This window comes from Cetorhinus maximus, chromosome 13 (genome assembly GCF_964194155.1).
Source record: "Cetorhinus maximus chromosome 13, sCetMax3.hap1.1, whole genome shotgun sequence".
Classification (NCBI taxonomy): Eukaryota; Metazoa; Chordata; class Chondrichthyes; order Lamniformes; family Cetorhinidae; genus Cetorhinus; species Cetorhinus maximus.
In genome coordinates, this window is record NC_135891.1 from 102,672,325 (window position 1) to 102,692,689 (window position 20,365).

The following is a 20,365-nucleotide window of genomic DNA, read 5'->3' on the forward strand; positions in this document are numbered from 1 at the left end:
TGGGGTTAGGTAGGTAGGTCAGGTGTTTCTCACGTGTCGGTGCAGACTTGATGGGCCGAAGGGCCTCTTCTGCACTGTGTGATTCTGTGATTCAAAAACATTTCACACAAGAGGCCATTAAGATAGATGAAAGTGCATGGCATTGGAAGTATTCCATTGATATAGGTAGCAAATTGGTGAGAAGGCTGAGTGTGTACTCATTAAGGATGCAATTAGTGGTGTTTCCTCTGGATCTGAACCAAGCTTCAGCTTTTCACTATAATTACCAACGGATTACAGCAAGAATAGTCATATATCCAATTTTGCTGTAGGTGGCAAAACGTGCAGATGGGGCCAGAAAGTTGTAAAGGGACATTTATAGATTAATTGAGCGGGCAAAACTATGGCAGATCAAAAACAATTTTGGTAAACATGTGGTCATCCACTTTGGATCCAAGAAATATTGATCAGGGTGTTTTCTAAATTGTAAGAAGCTGGGACTATGGAGGGCAGAGGTATTTAGGGGTCCAAAAGAGAAATCACAAAATTGGAGGACAGGTACAAATAATTAAAAAGGCTTTATCTCAAAAGGAGGCTGGAATACAAAGGGGTGCAAATTAGGCTAAAGTTGTATAAAGTTCTTGTTAGACTGTATCTGGGTGTGCGTTTAATTCTGGGCACAGCACCTCAGGAGAAATATATTGGCCTTAGAGAAGGTGCAGCATAGAATCCTAGTCGGGCTAAGTAGGTTAAATTCCGAAGACAGGTGCATCAATCAATTCTGTTGCCTTCTGCATAAAATTTAAGAGCGGGTCTAATTGAGGTGTTTGAAATGAGTAAGGAATTCAATAGGGTAAAGAAAGAGAAACTATTTCCTCTGGTGAGAGTCCAGAACAAGGGGATATAGCTTTAAAATTAGAAGTAGATGATTGAGGAGTGTGTCAAGAGGCAATTCTCCCCACCATTCCCCCCATCCAAAAGACCACGTTGAGGCTAGGTCAATTGAAAGTGTCAAAACGAAGACAATAGATGTTTCTTTGTTAAGAGTATTAAGCAATATGGAACCAAGGCAGGTAAAATGGAGTTAAACAGAGATTAATGATCTTATTGAATGGTGGGACAGACCTGAGAGCCTAAAGAGCCTACCCCTGTTCCTATGACATTCCTACTGAGGGATTATTGCATTGTCAGAAGTGCCATCCTTTGAATGAGATATTGAACTAAAGAACAGTCTTGCTCATGCCACGGTTCAGGTGGATGTTAAAGATCCCATGACAGTACTTGAAGAGCACAAAACATCGGTCGTCCTGGGAAACATTCCTCTCTCAGCCAAAATACAGATTAACTGGTCTTAATCATATTGCTGTTTGTTGAATTTTACCATGCTCAGAATAGATGATGCATTCCCTACATAACTACAGTGACAGCACTTCAGAGTAGTTAGTTGAATGTGAAGCACTTTAAGATGATTGAGTGACACAATAAGGTGCTATGTTAGTGCAGGACTTTCATTCTTTGCAGAGGTGGTATTAGGTCTAATTAGGTTAAGAAAGAAGGGTTCAAACCTGGGAAGTTGTCACATAAGACTTCAATTGGGGTAGCTCGTTTGGTGTCACCTATTTTCTGATACCTTTCTTTTAATGTATCAGCCTATAACAGACAGAAGGCAATCATAGGTATAATTAGATATCATATCTTAATTTAAAATTAATAAAACACTTGCAAATATTTTACATTAAGATCTTCCGTGGCATTAGTCATCCCAATTCAGATGTTACACTTTACTCACTGAGGACAGGATGTGCTAAAGTGTGATTGGAAGCAGTTCAAAATCTACATGAAGTATGTACTACACAGAAGACTTTAATATATGGTGGATAGCTATATAGATAAGTAATTTTGAAATTTTAATAGTTCTTTAGTTATTTTATCCACAAGACTAGAAATTAATTTTGGCAATGTTAGCAAACAGAGGCTTGCACATTGTTCTTCAGTCTGTTTAATGTGAGCACCACCCTCCATGAAGTAAACATATTGACACCTGCAGTCAAACAACACCGTGGACAAGTTCTGCCACCTTGAAGGAGACTATAATGAAGAACATGATGTAAAACAATGAATGGTGTCTACTTGGACACTTATAGGTAATACAACAATTCAGGTATGAATGGTGGTTGTTGGGACACACAGAAGGCCAGTGAACAATATTTTTTTGTGTTATAGTGCACTCTACAAATATTTCAGAATAAACGCTCAGAATGAGTTGAACTTATTTTACCTGAATTGCATTGATGTGGAAGAACTGTTTATAATGGAGAATATTCGTTGTATACCTCGCTTTTGTTTTTAATTAAAACTAAACATATACCAAGGCAAGTAATACCATATCCGCTGGTATCTTTTTTACAATATGTTCTTTTAAAAATGTGGACAAATTAAAAATAACTGAGGATGGTAAATTAATTCAGTATAACAAAAAGAATTAAGGAATAATGTAACTAATTTCAGAATAGCATGAAAAGGAATTTAGTGAACTGCTGAACAGTGTAAATACATTCCTGACAGCAATAGAAATGAATTAAGTAAGAAGGGTGAAAACGATGGGACAGGTTTTAAATTCAGAAATAGGGAGTTTCAATTATTGAAAAAGAGAGTTTGCCAACAAATGAGTAGAAGCAGTTCAGAAAAGGTTCACGACACACTCCTGGGATGAAAGGCTTATCTTATGAAGAAAGGTTGAACAGGTTGGGACTATGCCCATTGGATTTTTAGAAGAATGAGAAGTATCTTGTTGAAACATAAAAGATCCTAAGGAGACTTGATAGGATAGATGTGGAGAGGATGTTTCCTCTCATGGGGGAACTAGAACTAGGGGACACAGTTTAAAAATAAGAGGTCCTCCTTTTAAGACAGAAATGAGGAAAGCTTTCTCTCAGAGGGATATAAGTATGTTAAATTCTCTTCCCCAAAAAGCAGTGGAGGCTGGGTCATTGAATTTATTCAAGGCCAAGCGAGACAGGTTTTTTGATAGACAAGGGAGTCAAGGATTATGGAGGGCAGCCAAGAAAGTGGAGTTGAGACCACAAACAGATCAGCCATAGTCTTATCGAATGTCGGAGGAGGCTTGAAGGGCCAAATGGCCTAATCCTGCTCCTAAATGCTGTGCCACAAATGACTGAACCTGGAAGGAAATCTTAGTAACCATCACAGTGAGAGAGTAAAGAACAGGCATAATTTATTTCAAAATACAGAGCTGTGATACCAAGTGGGGTGGGGGAATCAGTAGTTTAGGAAAGTTTAAAGAAAAACACAAAGTAGAAAAATTGTGCTGTTGTCTAGCAACAGGAGATCTACAGAGACTGGGAGAAACAGAAAGCAGTTTTAGTTCAGTTGGTATGTGGAAGCCACAGGGCAAAGACAGAAAATTCTCAGAACAAAGAAGAAAGGTCCTAAAACCAAGGAGTGGGACCAGAAAGGTGGTCCCAAGACCACCTGCTAATCAAAGGAAAAGAACAGGAATCTGAAAAAAGGTCTGGTTAAGAGTGAGGAGCAGAGGAAAAGGCTCCAAGTTAAAAGACAGAGCTGTAGGGAGCAGACTTGGAACGAAGTGAGCTTGCGAGAAGCCAGAAGATCTGAGGCGACAGCCAAAGGTTGGCGGCTCCTTCTACGCGCCTGTGAAGCAGTGGTGTTCTGTTGGTACGGTTGAGTTCCTGAGATAGCGCGCGGAAGGCGAAGCTTGAAAACACATGGCGATCCAGGGGAAAAAAACATCGGAAGGAGAGATCGAAACCTTGGAGGTGGATCCTTGTTGAAGACGTCCTAGAGGAAGCATCATTTGGGAGAAGATTCCCAGGTGAGTTCTTCGAGCATGGAGATTTGAAACCCTTGTGTGAAAGACAGAGTTTCTGTGAGGCCAGTTGACTCCCAGTGTGACGAGCGTCTGGCGTAATTGAGAAATCCAGAGCATCTGTTTTGGGTGGCACCTGTCACTTGATCTTGGAGTGTGGTGTATCCAACCATAGGTTGCCTATTGGTTTACATGAATTGTATACTAGACTGTGTTATCCTTATGAATCTGTATGTACCTGTAAAGGTATGGTTGTGGGTGAAGGAACAGCGTAATATAGTTTCTCTTCTTTGTTTAATAAACTTTTAACAAAAGATTAAAACATTCATCAGTAGACTCCTGTGACTCTGTTGAGTAGGCGCCCTCCACGTTTCTAAACAAAAAATAAAAGTTAGGATCTATCAAGCCAGGCTGCACCAAGGGATCTGACTTGTCCAGTAGTAACATCAGCTGGGATCTTAACAGTCCACACTGGTTTCCAGTTTGAGAAAAAAGTTATATTTAATTCTGGGTGACAAAGTTCAAATTGATGAGTCCAAATTAAATACAACATAGCAAAAAAACTGGGAGGGAGGATAATTAAAATAAAGCTGTGATATTAGAGTAGCTGATAGCAAATCGTGTCTAACGCTTGGAACTCACCCAAAGCAAAGTTTCAAAATAGATTTTCATCTGTTCTGCCGGGGTGATACTGAATAGGAACTAGCCATTTCATCAGAAAGAGAAAGAAACTGGAAGATAACTCAGCCCTGTGTAGTTCTTAGTGAGCAACTTAAGAGCACTACTTTGAAAGAAGTTCACCTGCCTATCATCTTAGCTGTACTAGCCTAACATACTGGGGCCCAAAGAAGGGAAAAAGCAATTTAGAAACACTAACGCCTATTGCCAACCGGAAAGGTGTCAGGAATGGTTGGGCAAGTGCACTTGGTCAACACTACAGCCGCTGACTGATGGGTGTGCAGGAAATGCTCCCCCTCGTGCTGTGGCACAAATAAATTCAACTATTCAGAAATGGGACAATCAAAAAGGAATGTCGTATTAATATTTGATTTCTCTTCCCTGGAACTTAAGCCAAAATTGCTAGCTTGCTGAGCTTAATCCCTTCAGTTTTATAATGATGTAGTCAAGCACTCCGCAGCATAGCATGATAAATTATACAAGTTTAAAAGGATATAAAACAGAAATTGACTGCAAATTAAACCAACATTTTCATACTGCCCATTTATAAATCCTACTACTGAATTTAGTAAATGTAATGGGGTATATTATAGAAAAATCATTTACTTACATGGATGGACTAAATCTGACAGACTGGAGTTTCACTCACCTTCAAACCTTGCCAAGGCAAACTACCACGCAGGAAGTACATAAACATGTGGCCTAATGCTTCGAGGTCATCCCTTCGACTTTGTTCTATAAAGAAAATAACAAGTAAATAAACTCACATCAGCAAAGTTAACATCCAAGTTGTCAAATTTTATAACGTGTGTAATTTAGTCATTTGTCTGAGTGATGTTGCATTTTTCAGAAAGTTTTACATAATCGTGTTTTTGCTGGGGTATGACAAGAGGCAGAGAGGGACAATCAGTTACAAACTTATTGAAAATCAACATCTCCCTGGACTTTTGATTCCATTGTGCACAAAACTATTTTCCTATTGAAATCATAGGCAGTTGAAAATATTGTACACCAACTTCAGTTGATTTGAGGAAAGGACCACTCTCTTAAATGAGTCTTCCATCAACCAACATGTGACCTTACACAACAATTTCTGGTAATATTAGCAGTATGCAAAATCAAACCCTTATAACCAGTGCTACTGTAATTTTCTCACGAAGTAACACAAGCCCTCCTGAGTAATACTAGATAAAATAACCCTCAAACCATGTGGCATAGACCAGGTTTATTAAAAATAAAAATTAAATAATTGCTGAAGATCAACAAAACGGATTCCACCAGAACACAACTGCAACTGGTGCAACTAGTTCCAACACAACTATTTTTGACACTAGGTAAGAATTACACGGTGTTTGAGAATACAAATGACAAGACATAGCTTTTTTTTGGTGAGAATGGGTGAAGATGCAAAGTCTGATGTTAATGGAAAGGTGAAAACCTTTTCGAACAAGGCCTTATACACAGCAAAATCAGCAGGATCAGCATGGCTGTATATGGCAAAACTGTTAAAGCGACACTGTTATTTTCCCTTACCCAATTCTAACTATAGGCTGATGAGCTGAATAATCAGTTTGTGTGTATAATATGTGTTAATCAATTGACCCTTTCTTGTCAATAATTAGCTGTAAACACTGGGCTTTTGTTGAAAGAGAGATTAGGTAAAATAAACAAAAATTTGCAAATTATGTATCAGTTTTATTGCATATTTATTAATGTTAAAAAAATCCTTTAAGAAGTTACAATCTCTCTGTCTATCCCTTGACCAAATTATCTCCTTTCCTTAAAATGTTAATTATTGCTAGTACATGTCTCCCCGTGTCTTGTGCAAGTGATCATTGTATTTATACCAGCCAGAGGCCAGCAGGATATTGGAACATCGAGAGGAAGACAGCCGAGCCTGATTTAAGCTCAACACAGAGGTTACAGCAAAAGCAACTAGATAGCAAACAGGAATAGGAACCGGAGCTGATTTTCCTAATCAGAAGCCTAGGCCGTTGAGACTATCTATAATGTAGCAACTGCTGGCCTGGCAGAGATAAGCTAACTCAGCATACAATGGAAATTGAGCCTGATTTCTGGTCTGTGTGCTTGAGTGCAACAGTGGGAGAGGCTTCACCCGTGGGATTGATTCTCATTTTTTTCTCTTCACGTTTACTGCTTACCCATATCTCACATCTTAAAACATTGAGTCTGTTGTAATCTCTTATGTAGTTATCAGACACATCCAAAATTATTGTAGAACAGAGTTGTGTCATATTGGAGAAACAGAGACTATGTTAGTTAGCTTACACAGATTCTTGATCCTGAGTGGCTCCTAATAAATATTATCCAGAATGTTTTGTTTAATTCATGCTAAATGCATTCAGAGTGGAACAGTCAAGAGGCTATAAAGGTAATCAACAAAGACATGGTAAGGCAATCACTGAAGTTAGCAATGATGCTAATATCTTGAATTCTGAAGCTGTATTGTAGAACATGCAGTACAACTGTTCCACTCCCAGTTTCAATCTGGCAAATGTCATCACTTCTCAACAGGCTCACAGAAAGAAGCTTCTTCAAAAATCAGTATTTCCCTTTCAAATCATACCAGTAAGAAATTACCTTTGCCTAGGTGTGTGTTTATGCTCATATATCGTGCTGTCCCGGTTAAGCTCTTGTGCTCTCGGTATGGGATGTGCTTTTTGGTCTCTGGATCAATGTATTCCTTGGCAAGGCCAAAGTCTATGATGTGAATGGTATGTTGTCGTTTGCTCCCTGGTCGACCCACTAGGAAATTCTCTGGTTTAACATCTCTGTATATTAAACTTTTGCTGTGTACAAATTCCATCCTTGTAATCTGAAAAGACAAGGTAATAATGTGGGTTAGGCAGTTATTTCAACACTAAGGTTAAATTAAAATTGTGCAGCAGCTTCAAGTTCACAACTGATTCCATCACTACAGTAAATTAGAACAGCTTTAAAGTAATGGTTAAAATTAAAACTAAAAATCGTCTCCCCTTACAATTTTTGTTCTCCATGCTCCAATCCTCAGTCTTGAAATCTCTTTATAGCTCATACACTTTTAAATATCAATCTCAGGTTCTCCCTCATACTTTTGAGAAACAATGTACAACTTACTTTGCTCAGCTCCATTAAAATGTCTCAACCCCATTTTAAGAGCACCCTCTACTGCATTAGTACGAGAGATTTTTCATCTTTCACACCAGTTATCCTGTGACGCTGGCGAGATTGACAATTGTCAGCTTTGTGTTCTAAGCTCATGTCCACTGGGAATCGGATTAAAACCACCCAAACTCACTTCACAATGAGACGTTGCAGCCAACAGAAGGAAAATCCTCTCATCATTCAGGGCTGGATTTGAACAGACAGCTGAAAGTCCACTGACTAAACAATTGCACTACCCAGTTTCCACAAATACAAGCTTAAGCAATTTGCAACAGGGAGACTTATGAACATGTATGTGGACAAGCAGTGCTTTAACTATAGTCTCAAACTGCACTTCAGAGAAGTTCTACCTCATTTATGAATCTGAAGTAATAAGATCCTTCTGTATTTTATAGACTATATTGCTTACACCTTGGAATCCAGCTACTTGGGCACAGAGAATAGCAATTGGTGGCAGCGCTGTTCACCTTAAAAGTTGAGCTCGCGATATGCATTGATTAAATATTTCTCAGGAGCAGCAAGGAAAATAGTTAAAGGGAAGTTCTGATGTACATGTTGTACAAGTTTCACCCCCAAGGCAAACAGTGATTGGGTTTAGAATAGAATGGAATTTTGAGGCAAAATATTAGTAGGTTATATAAGAATTAACTGTTGGTTCAAGCATAAACAGTATTCTTACAAGCTTTTCTATATTTTGCATTCAGGAATTTAGATTTTTTTTTCCAAATATAGCTAATCAGGTAATTAAAGGAAAAGGTTTATTGTAAGGGCAGTAATTTCAATATAAAATATTTGTCTCTATGCCACACTAAAATCGAAAGAGTTATTATAAATCACACATTTAAGATCCTACCATCAAGGCATTTTAAAAAAAACAATATTTCCATGGGGACCTGCTAATTCAGATGCCAAAACGATGCTCAGCTAATATCGGCTACAGATCCCATCATCAAGCAATACAAAATAAAGTGACCTGGATTTTGTGGTCAGTGGCAAAAGGAAAGCGCTCACTTGAAGAAAGCTGCCCACAAAGATCTAGCGAGCTCTATCTTGTTGATTTCTCCCATTATGATACCAATTTCATCCTGGCACCAGCTCCAGGGGAATCTCTAACATCTGGGGACAATGAAGTCAACAAGGGCTGAACAGCCAATCAGGTTGAGGAATTCTTATAGACAGAAAGCAAAAAGCATTTAGAAATGCTAGTTATAGGATGTTTGGAAGAAAAGCATATCTTAGGAAAACAAAATCTATATGTGGGCAATTGTACATGAAAATATATCCCATAAGACCCCATCTTCAATATCTTGTAAAAAAACTTATAAGAATATGGATAGGGGCCACTTAGAGCATCTGAATTTACCGCTTTCATAACTGCCACACTATATCATAAATTAGCAAAATGTACAATATTGGGTTGTCATTTATTCACTTATGCTTCTATAAACAGGAACCGACACAACAAATACCAATCATTTGGTTAGTCACACTTACCAACTGTATAGCTATCATTAATACGGTTTTAATGGAAAACGTTCGATCGCAAAGATCAAATAAATCCTCCAAGCTAGGTCCCAGCAATTCTAGTACCATGGCATTGTACTTTCCACAAGGGCCAAAGTAGTAAACCTGAGGAATTCCCTCTGTTTTCAAAAGAAGAATTGATTGATGATGAACAGCTTATGATAAGCTCCACTTCATAAAATTAACATCACAATAGTAGACACACAAAAAAAGCAACACTACCAAGAATGTGCATAATTTCAAGAGTATACTGAACAGCTCACAATATCTAATGCAGAGGCATCAAGATAGTGGGCTCCAGTTTCTGGGAGGCTTTTTGATATTTACTTTTCTTTCTGATTTGACTAAACAAAATGTAGGTACAATGAAGTTAAGGACAACACCTTCCAGGCTGAGCCTAGCACCATTAGGGCGGTCGTCCAGTTAAGAAATAGAAAATGTAGCCAAGTTGGGTTGCCTCTGGATCTTGGCCTATTTTCAAGCTCTCCTTTTTGGATATTCCACCCATACTCTTAATCAAGCAGATGTGTTTGGGAAGTTTCATGACCATCCCCAGGATTGACCCATTTATGTCTTTTATAGGTCTTGGCAGAGCTCGTCAACCCAGAGCAGGTCTGGTCTGGAAAAAAAAGCCTCAAAACTTTACCATTCAAGTTAATTGCTTACATTCCCACTTAGTAACTGTAAGCAGAAAAGATGATGTCGTCAAGTACAGGGGTTCAACAACGGTTCACAAGATCGATTCCTGGAATGGGAGGACTGTTTTATGAGGAGGCGTCAAGTAGAATAGGCCTACACTCTCTGGAGTTTAGAAGAATGCGAGGCGATCACGTTAAAACATAAACAATTTTGAAAGAGCTTGACATAGTAGATGCTGAGAGGCTGTTTCTTCTGGCTGAAGAGTCTAGACCAAAGGTATATAGTCTCAGGAAAGGGGACCGGACATCAGTGAGATGAGGAGAATTTTTTTCATTCAATGGGTCGTGAATCTTTGGAATTCTCTATCCTAGAGGGCTGTGGATGCTCAGTTGATAAGTATATTCAAGACAGAGATCGACAGGTTTCTGTGCATTAAGGGGAGCAAGAAAACGGGGATAAGGCAGGAAAGTTGAGCTAATGTAGAACTACAGTCATTATCTTACTAAATGGCACAGCAAGCTCGATAAGCCACATAGCCCACGTCTATTGCTTATGTCCTAATGCTTTATGCATTTGAAAAGCTAAATCCATTTTTCTCCTGAGAATTGAGAATTCTGACCTACTGGATATATTTTCACAGCTGAATGCTATTGCACCATTGATATTTCACAGAATACTGAGGATGGTGAAAAAAGGGAGGGGAAAAAAAGACATCAGCAACTTCCACAGAAATGGAAGTATAAAAATTCTGCATGCAGCACTTTAGAAAGTATATATAGAAATTAGCGCCTTGTCATAACCAAATAAACTTAACAATTTGCAATTACAGTAATTTTAGCTTCCCAACTACTTACCATTTCAAAAATGGTAAACAATATGAACCAGCATTTTGTCATGCTTTGTGCATCCACTTAAAATTTAAAGATTTTAGAATACATTGAGACAGTTTTTCAGCTTGAGTTTAGATGTTTGTCAGGTGGTGGGGGTGGGCAGGGAGCGGATAAGGAGCAGTATTCCATTTTGGAGCCCTCCTCATAATCCTGTGAGTTACTGTGCTGAGTGCCACTCAGCCATACAGGCATACAGTGCCACTAGCCATAGGCTAGTTTGTACCAAGTTAACTGATCTCAACCAGGGATAGCAAAGAAACTATAATTAGCTTCAATATGCCACAGACTGGAAGGAACATTCAAAAAATATATACTTATTCACTACACACCGGTCCCTCGATTTTTATGAGGTCACCTCAGATAACAAGGTTAGAGATATCAGGGAATGGTTAGGAATGTTCTGCAGTCTCTGCATCATGAGACAGAAACCAGAAGTGTCAGCTGTGGCTCAGTTCATAGCACCCTCGCCTTTGAATCAGAGGGTTGTGGGTTCATGTCCCACTCCCGGAAACCAAGAACTGTGATTGTACTCGAAAGAGTTGCAATCTGTGACTGTTGATAACTCGAATGAGACAGAAACCAAAAAGACAAGACATCAGTGATACAGTAGGAGGCAGTACAGCCAGCAGTTGAAAAAATGCACTAAGATTAATATGGTTGCAGTCTGGTTAGCACTAACAAAGCTACACTGTATTTTTGGAATTATGAGGAAAAACAGCAGCAAAACACTGACCCCAAAAGTGCAGTATAATGTGGGACATTACAGATATAATGTGTGTAATTCACTATTCCTACCATCTCCTAAAATCCAACCAGCTGAAATAATTCATCAAATAAGAAACCTTTTTCATACATTTTATCAAAACTTGCACCCTAAACCTATCTTTTCTTATAATCCAAGTTGTTGTTACTTGTTAGATCAGTAGCGGAATCTGGCCTTGTTAGGAGCTTTACTGGAGAAAAAGTGACCGGATAGAGGCATTTAAGATTATGGAAGGGTTTAATAGGGTAGACCTAGAGAAGATGCTCTCACTTGAAGTCGAGACCAGAAGTAGGGCCATAATAAAAGAGTCAGTAATAAATCCAATACAGGAGAAACTCTTTACCGAGAGAGAATGGTTAGAATGTAGAACTCACTATGACAAGTAATTGAGGCAAACAGCATAGGTGCATTTAAGGAGGAGTTAGATAAACAGGAGGGTGAAAGGAATAGAAGGATATGTTGATACAGTTGGATGAAGACTGGGTGGAAGCTCGTGTGGAGCATAAACAATGACATGAGCTTACGGGGCCAAATGAACTATTTCTGTCCTGGAAATACCAAGTAAAGCTAGTTATTTTTAAGGAGCTAATAAACAAAAGGTCAGAAACTGTCAAAACACCTGGTATTATTTTTAAAAATCTGTAAACCTTTCAAGAGGATTATGCTGCTGCATTTTGTTAATCTTTGATTAAAGCTAACCAAGCCTGAATTATAAAAGCAGCTTTCTAATCAGAGTCAGCAAGGGACATACCTACTAACCAGCATAATTCAACAAATGAATTTGCTGAATAAGAATTTGAATTTGTAATATTTCTTGTAAAAACTCAACCATCACAGAAGATTCACATATCCACAATGGTATATCTTATGAATTTACATGCAGTTCTGCAAACCTATGTGCTCATCAATGTAACATATGATCAAGGCAGGCTCTAACTGGGGGCGGGGGGGCGGCGGCGGCGGGGTTGGCACACTGTGATGCCTCTCATGGTTAATAGCTGCTTGACATTCACTATCGTAAGCTCACATGAAAGATTCCTGCAACTTGTGGGACCACATTCCACCAGAAGCCAGTTTATCTAGTAGAGATATGAAACATGGAAGAGAGAAAGGGAATCCTTTTTAATGAAACATCAGCTCGACTAATCTTTTAGGTTGATTTATTATAAAGTTTTGTTAACAGCCAATATTGAGATTGATATCCATCTGATTCATCATTCCTTCACAACTTTCAAGTAATTTAACCTACAGATGGGTATTTTTCAAATAGAAAGCAATTGTAATTTTCTATTAATCAGGTCTTTGGGCTTTACTCATGGAAAGTCAAAAGGAAGACAACCCCTTCTCTGCCTCCGATTTATCACACTGCCTTTTCATCCAACTAAATACTGAGAAGACAGGAGTCATCGCCTACTGTTCCTACCACAAATTCCAGTGCCTAGCTTTCGACTCGAGGGGAGTTACTCTGGGTTTGTAAGTTTTCCTTCCCAAAAAAAAAAGTTAATACAAACCCTTGGACAAAACCAAATATTCAAAATCAAGATTTTAACAAAAATATTCAAGATATTAATTTTGCAAATTACTACTATACAAAAGACAGGCATTTCCAAACAACCACCTCATCAATTACGAAACTCATTTCCTACCTGCATTTCCAAGCTGTTTGTAGAATCTGTACTCTAAATGAAGTTGCGGAGCCCTGGATTTTATAGGTTCCTAGGAAACATGTAAAATAATATTGGTACCTTTAGAATTTGTTAAATTTAACAGTTTTCACAGTTCATTCAAGTGATAAAGGATAATTAAAATGCTTGAATTTCCTTAGCAGGTCAAAATTGGCTGATATTAAACTTCAATCAGCTATGACTTGTGATGGAACAGTGAAGTTTCTTTTATATCTTCCAATGAGACTGTTTTTTTCTAAAATGCAAATAAACGCCAGAAATTAATTGACTATGGCAATAGGCAAAGCCAACTGATTTGACATCAAGAGTACAACATTTTTGTTCTTAGTGCTAATTAAAATTTTACATAGCCAAAGCATTAGCAGTAAGAGAACCTGTTAATTAGCAGAATATACACCATGCCCTACCAGTATGCTATTAATCAGAAGTGACATAACAGGTCTAACTTCAGGTGGTTATGGAATGAACAGCTGAGGAACACTCCAACAGGCATCAGCTCTGACCGGAGAACTGAACTCTCTGGTATATTGAAAACTTGTATCACTTACATAGAGCGATGCATTGTGAAGGTCCTCGAAAGGCTTTCATTTACAGAATCGCAGAATTGCTGCAGTGCAGGAGATGGCCATTCGGCCCTTCGTGTCTGCACCAGCTCTCCGAATGAGCATTATAAGTTAGTGCCATTCTCCTGCTTTTTCCCCGTAACCCTGCACATTATTTGAATAGAAATAATCATCTAATGCCCTTTTGAATGCCTCGATGGAACCTGCCTCCACCACACTTCGAGGCAGTGCTTTTCAGACCCAACCATTCGTTGTGTGAAAAAGTTTTTTCTCACACTGCATTCGCTTTTTTTGCGAATCATTTTAAATCTGTGCCCTCTTGTTCTCAATCCTTTCACGAGTGGGAACAGTTTATCCCCAACTACTCTGTCCAGTTCCCTCATGATTTTGAACACCTCTATCAAATCTCCTCTTAGCCTTCTCTTCTCCAAGGAGAACAGTCCCAACTTATCTTCATAACTGAAGTTTCGCACTCCTGAAACTATTCTTGTAAACCTCTTCTGCAAACTTAAAACTTAAGACAAACTGTTCTGAAAGGAATATTTTAATCCACATAGATGGATTATATTTTCATTGTCCTAAGTGCCGTAGTGCTCATAGCTTCCTATGCCTATGTATTATTCAATCCATACATAATGGTTTACAACCTATACATACAGGATGGTGTGGTATTTTCATTTTTCAAAAGAATACAGTGGACATCCTATATGACCACCTGTGGCCAAAATTGCAATTAGGGATTACAGTTAGAGGTCATTGTTAATCCAGGACATGCTAGACCAGTGATTGCAATATAAAAGAGTTGAAGATTTCAGGTCTTGGGATAATTGTCATCTACAGAAAATGCCCTACACCATGAACATGGAGGTTTAAGGGAAATTCTTAACCAAAGAGTGACTTGTAGGTCAGAAGCAATTAGCTGAACAAAATGTTAAAGGATCTCTACCATTTTGTATCCAGTACACTCATGGCTATAAATCACTTCATGTTTAATTCAATTAATATAGGAATTTGCCAACCCTAATTGTCCATAAACCTTTTTAACATTACTGTAATGGCTCCAGAGAGTGAATCTATCCCAACCTCTTTAGCCAGTTTACCTTCCTCCATCAGATAGAAACACAGCTGGCAATTCAAGCAGCTGTTTTAACAAATCATTACTGCCAAAATAAGATGAGTCAAACCATTTATGCTCCTATAAACAGATTTATCATCAGCTCCACTTTTAAAAAGTTCTCTCTATTCCTCCAGTCACATGCTGAAAATAACAATCTTGCAATTTATACTAAATTGATATAGCACTGCTTTGTTACTTCCAAATGCATTAGTGATAAATGCATGCAAATATTGAAAATAATTTTTCTGTATTTATTTACTGACTGAATGTTAATCAGATGTATGTTTTTCAGTTTTCAAATTTACCATTGTTACCTCCAGTAACAAACTCTGCCAGTAGCTAACATTTACACCGAGCTAAACAATCCCATCATTTTGTTGTTAATAATGTGAGTCGCAAGAACAGCAATCAAAGTTAGGAGATGCAGCCTAAGTCACAAACAAAATATTAGCAGCCACTTTTATATGCTTCACTAATCACGTATAGAAAACAATTTATTAGAAAACCAGTTATGAAGTACTAGTCACTTGCATTTTGACAATTAGTTTTGATTGAGCCAAATGAAGTTATTAAACATACACACAAAAGTTGGAGTTTAAGAAAAAGTTTGGATCCTGCTGAAGTAAGGCTTCAAGCCAAGTTTGAAAATTAAGTCCCAACACCTAATGCAAGACTGGTCAAAAACAAGCTCCCCTTTCAAAATTTAAATCAAGTGATAAAAAGGGATACAATACTTTAATATTATGGCTACACCGAATAGAAATGTACACACTGACCACCAGGAGGCACTCAGCAGCTGCATCATCTGCCCTCAGAGTTCCTTCTCCTTATATCAGTGAGTTGAGATCTAAAACATAGTGAGGCAAAATGCCAAACCCCTATATCTGCATGCTGGTACTCTAAAGTACCACAACCACTGCTGCTGAGAATTTACTCAAGTTGAAATGTATAATTATGAATGTTATTCTTATAGACAGGGAGAGATAAGGATTAGCTTGGAGGTCTTGTAGTCCCATGTGTATCGGTAGGGAAAAAAAGGTCACCTGACCTGAATTCCATTTTGTTTTTGCGTGAGCATGACACCTTTCAATAATAAGCCTTTTTGTTTTAATGCATACAGTAAACAATGAAATTCATATTACAATGTTGTTAAACGTGCTTAGGAGCTACTAACTTAGGACCGCCAAGTAGTAGGAAATATATAGGGGAGCAAATTTTCAGGGAAATTACAGAGAATTGCAAGAACTATTGAATAATGAAAATGGGGGCTTCAACCATCCTAATAAAGACTGGGATAGTAATGGTGTAAATGGAAGAAGGGAAAGAGTTTCTGAAATGTGGCCAGGAGAATTTTGAGCAGTACATTTCCAACCAGACGAGGAAGGAGGCATTGGAGGATTTGGTTCCGGTTAACGAAGGGGTCAAGTGGATCAAGTATCAGCAAAGGGACATTTAAAGAGCAGTGATCATGAGGTTGAGATCAGCTGTGGAAAAGGGCAAGAAGCAATCTAGAGTAAAAATATTTAATTGTAGGAGGCTGATTTCAATGGGTTCAGAGATTATCTATTCTAGGTAAATTTGAATCAAAGATTGGCATGCAGCATTGCATTAAAACAATGCGCTGCCTTTAAAAGGAGATGGTTCAGGTACAGTTGAGGTACATCACCATGAGGGGGAGAGATAGGCCACCAAAGCCAGAGCTCCCTCAACGACAAAAATGATAGAGTAAAATTAAGCAGATAAAAGGGGGCATATGACAGATGTCAGGTTGTTATACAAGAAAGGACCAGGTTGAATATAGACAGTTCAGAGAGGAAGTGAAAAAGCAAATAAGAGGGTCAAAGAAAGAGCATGAGAAGAGACTGGCAGCTAACATAAAAGGGAGTCCAAAAGTATTCTATTAGCAAATAAATAGTAAAAAAAGGTCAGTTGGAGGAGGGGTGGGACTGATTAAGGACCAAATGGGAGACCTAAGCATGGAAGCTGAGGGCATGGTTAAGTTGCTAAATGAACACTTTGCATCTGTCTTTACCAAGGAAATGATGCTACCAAAGTCATAGTGTAAGAGGTAGCTGAGATATGAGATGAGCTAAAAATAGATAAAGTGGAAGTACAAGGAAGTTTAGCTGTACTCAAGAGTTGGTAATTCACCAGGGCTGGATGGGATGCATAAGAGGATGCTGAAGCAAGTAAAGGTGGAAATTGTGGAGGGACTGGCTACAACCTTCCAATCCTCCTTAGATGTATGTGGGTGATTGCAGAGGGCTGGAGAATTGCAAATATTACACCCTTGTCCAAAAAAAATGAATGAGGGGATAAAACTCAGCAGCTATTGACAAGTCACTTAAGCCTCTGTGGAGGGGAAGCTTTTAGAAATGACAATCCGGGCAAAATTAACTATCACCAAGACAAATCGTGTCTAAATAACAGTTTTTTTGATGAGGTAACAGACAGGTTTGATGAGGTTGAAATGGTGTACATGAACTTTCAAAGGACATTTGATAATAGCCCACATAACAGGTTTGTTGGAAACCCATGGGATAAAAGGGACAGTGGCAACATGGATACAAAGTTGGCTGAATGACAGGAGAGTAGTGGTGAACAGTCGTTTTTCGGACTGGACAAAGGTTATACAGTGGTGTTCCTCAGGAGTCAGTATTAGAAACACTTTCTAATCTACATTAATGACTTACACTTTGGAGTACAGGGCAAAATTTCAACATTTGCAGATGATACAAAACTTGCAAGTATAGTGAACTGTGAGGAGAATAGTGATGGATTTCAAGAGAACATAGACAAACTGGTACGATGGGAAGTCATATGGCAGATGCAATTAATGCAGAGAAATGCATTTTGGTAGGAAGAACAAAGGGCAGCAATATAAACTAAAGGATATAATTCTAAATGGAGGTGTAAGGATGATGTAGAGAGAGCTGGAAGTATATATACACACAAATCATTGAAAGTGGCTGGGCAGGCTGAGAAAGTCATTAAAAAGGCATATGGGATCCTGAGCTTTTTTAAATAGAGGTATAGGGTGCAAAAGCAAGGAAGTTATTAACCTTTATATAACACTGGTTCTACCTCAACTGGAGTATTGTGTCCAATTCTGGCACCATACATTAGGAAGGATGTGAAAGCTTTAAAGAGCATGCAGAAAAGATTTGCAACAAGGATTCCAGGGATGAGGAACTTCAGTTAGGTCAACAGACTGGAGAAGTTGGGGTTGTTTTTCCTAGAGGAGAGGTTGAGAGCATATTTGATAGAGGCGTTCAAAATCATGAGGGGTCGAGATAGAATAGATAGAAACTGCTCCCATTAGCTGGAGGATCTAGAACCAAGGGACTTAGATTTAAAGTGATTGGCAAAACAGGCAAAAGCATCATTTAAAAAAAATGCAGCGAGGGTTTATGATCTGGAATGCACTGCCAAAAAAAAAGTGGTGGAAGGAAATTCAATTGTGGTTTTCCAAAGGGAATTGGATAAGCACCTGTAGGGAATAAGCACCTGAAGGGAATAAATTTGCTGGACTACAGGGATAAGCTGCTCTTGCAGAGGACCGACACCAACTGAACAGGTTACAGCACAAAAGGTCATTCTATAGTTCTATCAATTTTTTTGGGAAGGACACTCAAAGACTGTAGACTATCAATTAAAAAATGTTTTGGGATGTGGAGTGCAATTATCATATTGGTCTTAACCGCCCTGAACTACTGCAGATGGAAGGCTACGTTTAGCAGTTCCATAAGTGCTTACATTCCCTTCCCTCAAGTACAACTGGGTAGGTTTATAAAAGAGTTTATTTTCTTGGCACCAACTAACAAATTACCAGATTTAATTACTTCAACTCACAACATGTCACAGGTTGATTTGAACTCATGATCACTAGATTGCTAGTCCACTACCAGAACCAATCCATTATATTTTCATCTATTTTCAGTACTGAAATGCACTTGCAAATACCCCGGAAAAACAGTTAACACAATTTGATTAGCTACAGTGTATAGAATATAGTTTTACTGCTGGGCAGAATAATGCCACATTTCGTTCCATGATGAATGTAAGGGGTATAACGTTCTAAAGCACTAGAAAATTGTACTTTAAAATCAAGAATGATCCTAGAGTGTTTTACAAAGCACTTGTACTTTCAGTTTTATATTGTCATCTAAATGTGGCTCACCAGCGCCATCCAAATTTGGAAGTGCATTATGGCCCTACAATCATTTCTAGTCAAATTGTTCTCTTTTTTTTAAAAAAGTGAAATCGGAGGGAAAGTTTAATTTTTTTTGGCAGTGGAACATACAAATTATCAATTCATGCTATCTTATCTGTAGTAATCACTGATTTTACTTTACTATGTGTTAAGAATATTGGTTCAGTACACATTGGCCCAGCAAATATTCAGCCTTTCCTCTCATTCAAACACTTGTCATTGCTTGGTGTGTAATTTTAACTGTTTTTCAATTTCTAGGCTTTTTGTTGAAATCAAAATAGTATTGACATTCACTTCTGAAATCACCGGTTCAGGGATTCAGCATTATTGCTGCTATTCACACACATTAAGAGAGCTATATTTGTATTATACCCAGGTATTTATGGAACATAAATACAACTTACCAGTTTGATGGCCACATATTCATTTGTGTACAAATTCTTTCCTGGGTAAAATACGTGAAAAGAGCAATGAGTTAAAAAAAAATTGTAGGAGATGATTCATCAGTAATGCAGTATTGCTGTTAATTCAGGTTGACATGCAAATTCCTTTGTAATAATGCTTTACTTGTAGAAAAACAAAAATACTTAATTTATGGATATATTTTATAATATTAATCATGGGCAGGGGTTTGAGTTAGGTATAACTGTTTTCCTCTGTGCAATTCAACCAAAATCAAGCTAACCAGCACAAAAGATTGAGGAATTTTACACACAAATTACATTTTGCACAAACTGAGTTTCCACAATTGTTTGCACCAGTTTAAAAAAAACATTGCCCACAAAACTGGCCGCACTCCCAGATCTAATTCATCACCATTTGCGAATTTCCACTAATTGCGCCTGTTTGAGGCTGTTCAAGAGTCTTTATTTGAAGCTTTTTTTTTAAAAAAAAGCACAAGGACAACAACGGACATGTTTTGAAAGCTTTTAAACAAACAATGGTCTGGATTTTACGGTGATGATCACAATGAAACTGTCAGCATTCAAAGTCATCACTCTACGAAACTGACAGGAACCTTCGTCGTCAACACATGTGCAGTTAAAGCCAGGAATCTGCAAGTTGCTGGCATCAATTCCCCGCTCTCCACAGGGTGTGCTATTGAAATACTCAGGCGGAAATCTTATAGCAAATCACAGAATTAACGTAAACATCCACTGTTTAACATTATTATTCTTACTTAAAACTTGCACTGTGGTGTAGGCGTAACGGAGTTTTTAAACAGTGCGTTAAGTCAGAATTACTGACGAACGGTCTCTCTGGCCCCGAAAAGTTAAATTTAAATTTGTGGAATGTTAATTT

The 20,365-nt window shown here is 38.2% G+C and overlaps 1 protein-coding gene across 4 annotated transcripts in view; it reads right to left on the reverse strand.

Annotated features, from left to right (window-relative positions):
• Positions 1 to 20,365, reverse strand: part of LOC144688897 (casein kinase I) — a 93,341-nt gene that overhangs the window by 28,276 nt on the left and 44,700 nt on the right. For all 4 annotated transcript variants that reach the window (XM_078555918.1, XM_078555919.1, XM_078555916.1 and 1 more), the window contains exons 3-8: positions 19,468 to 19,508; positions 13,132 to 13,201; positions 9,164 to 9,312; positions 7,106 to 7,340; positions 5,154 to 5,239; positions 1,545 to 1,629 (exon numbers count right to left, since the gene is read on the reverse strand). In XM_078555918.1, the coding sequence (XP_078412044.1) occupies positions 1,545 to 1,629; positions 5,154 to 5,239; positions 7,106 to 7,340; positions 9,164 to 9,312; positions 13,132 to 13,201; positions 19,468 to 19,508 (666 nt within the window). The remainder of the gene's footprint in view (positions 1 to 1,544; positions 1,630 to 5,153; positions 5,240 to 7,105; positions 7,341 to 9,163; positions 9,313 to 13,131; positions 13,202 to 19,467; positions 19,509 to 20,365) is intronic.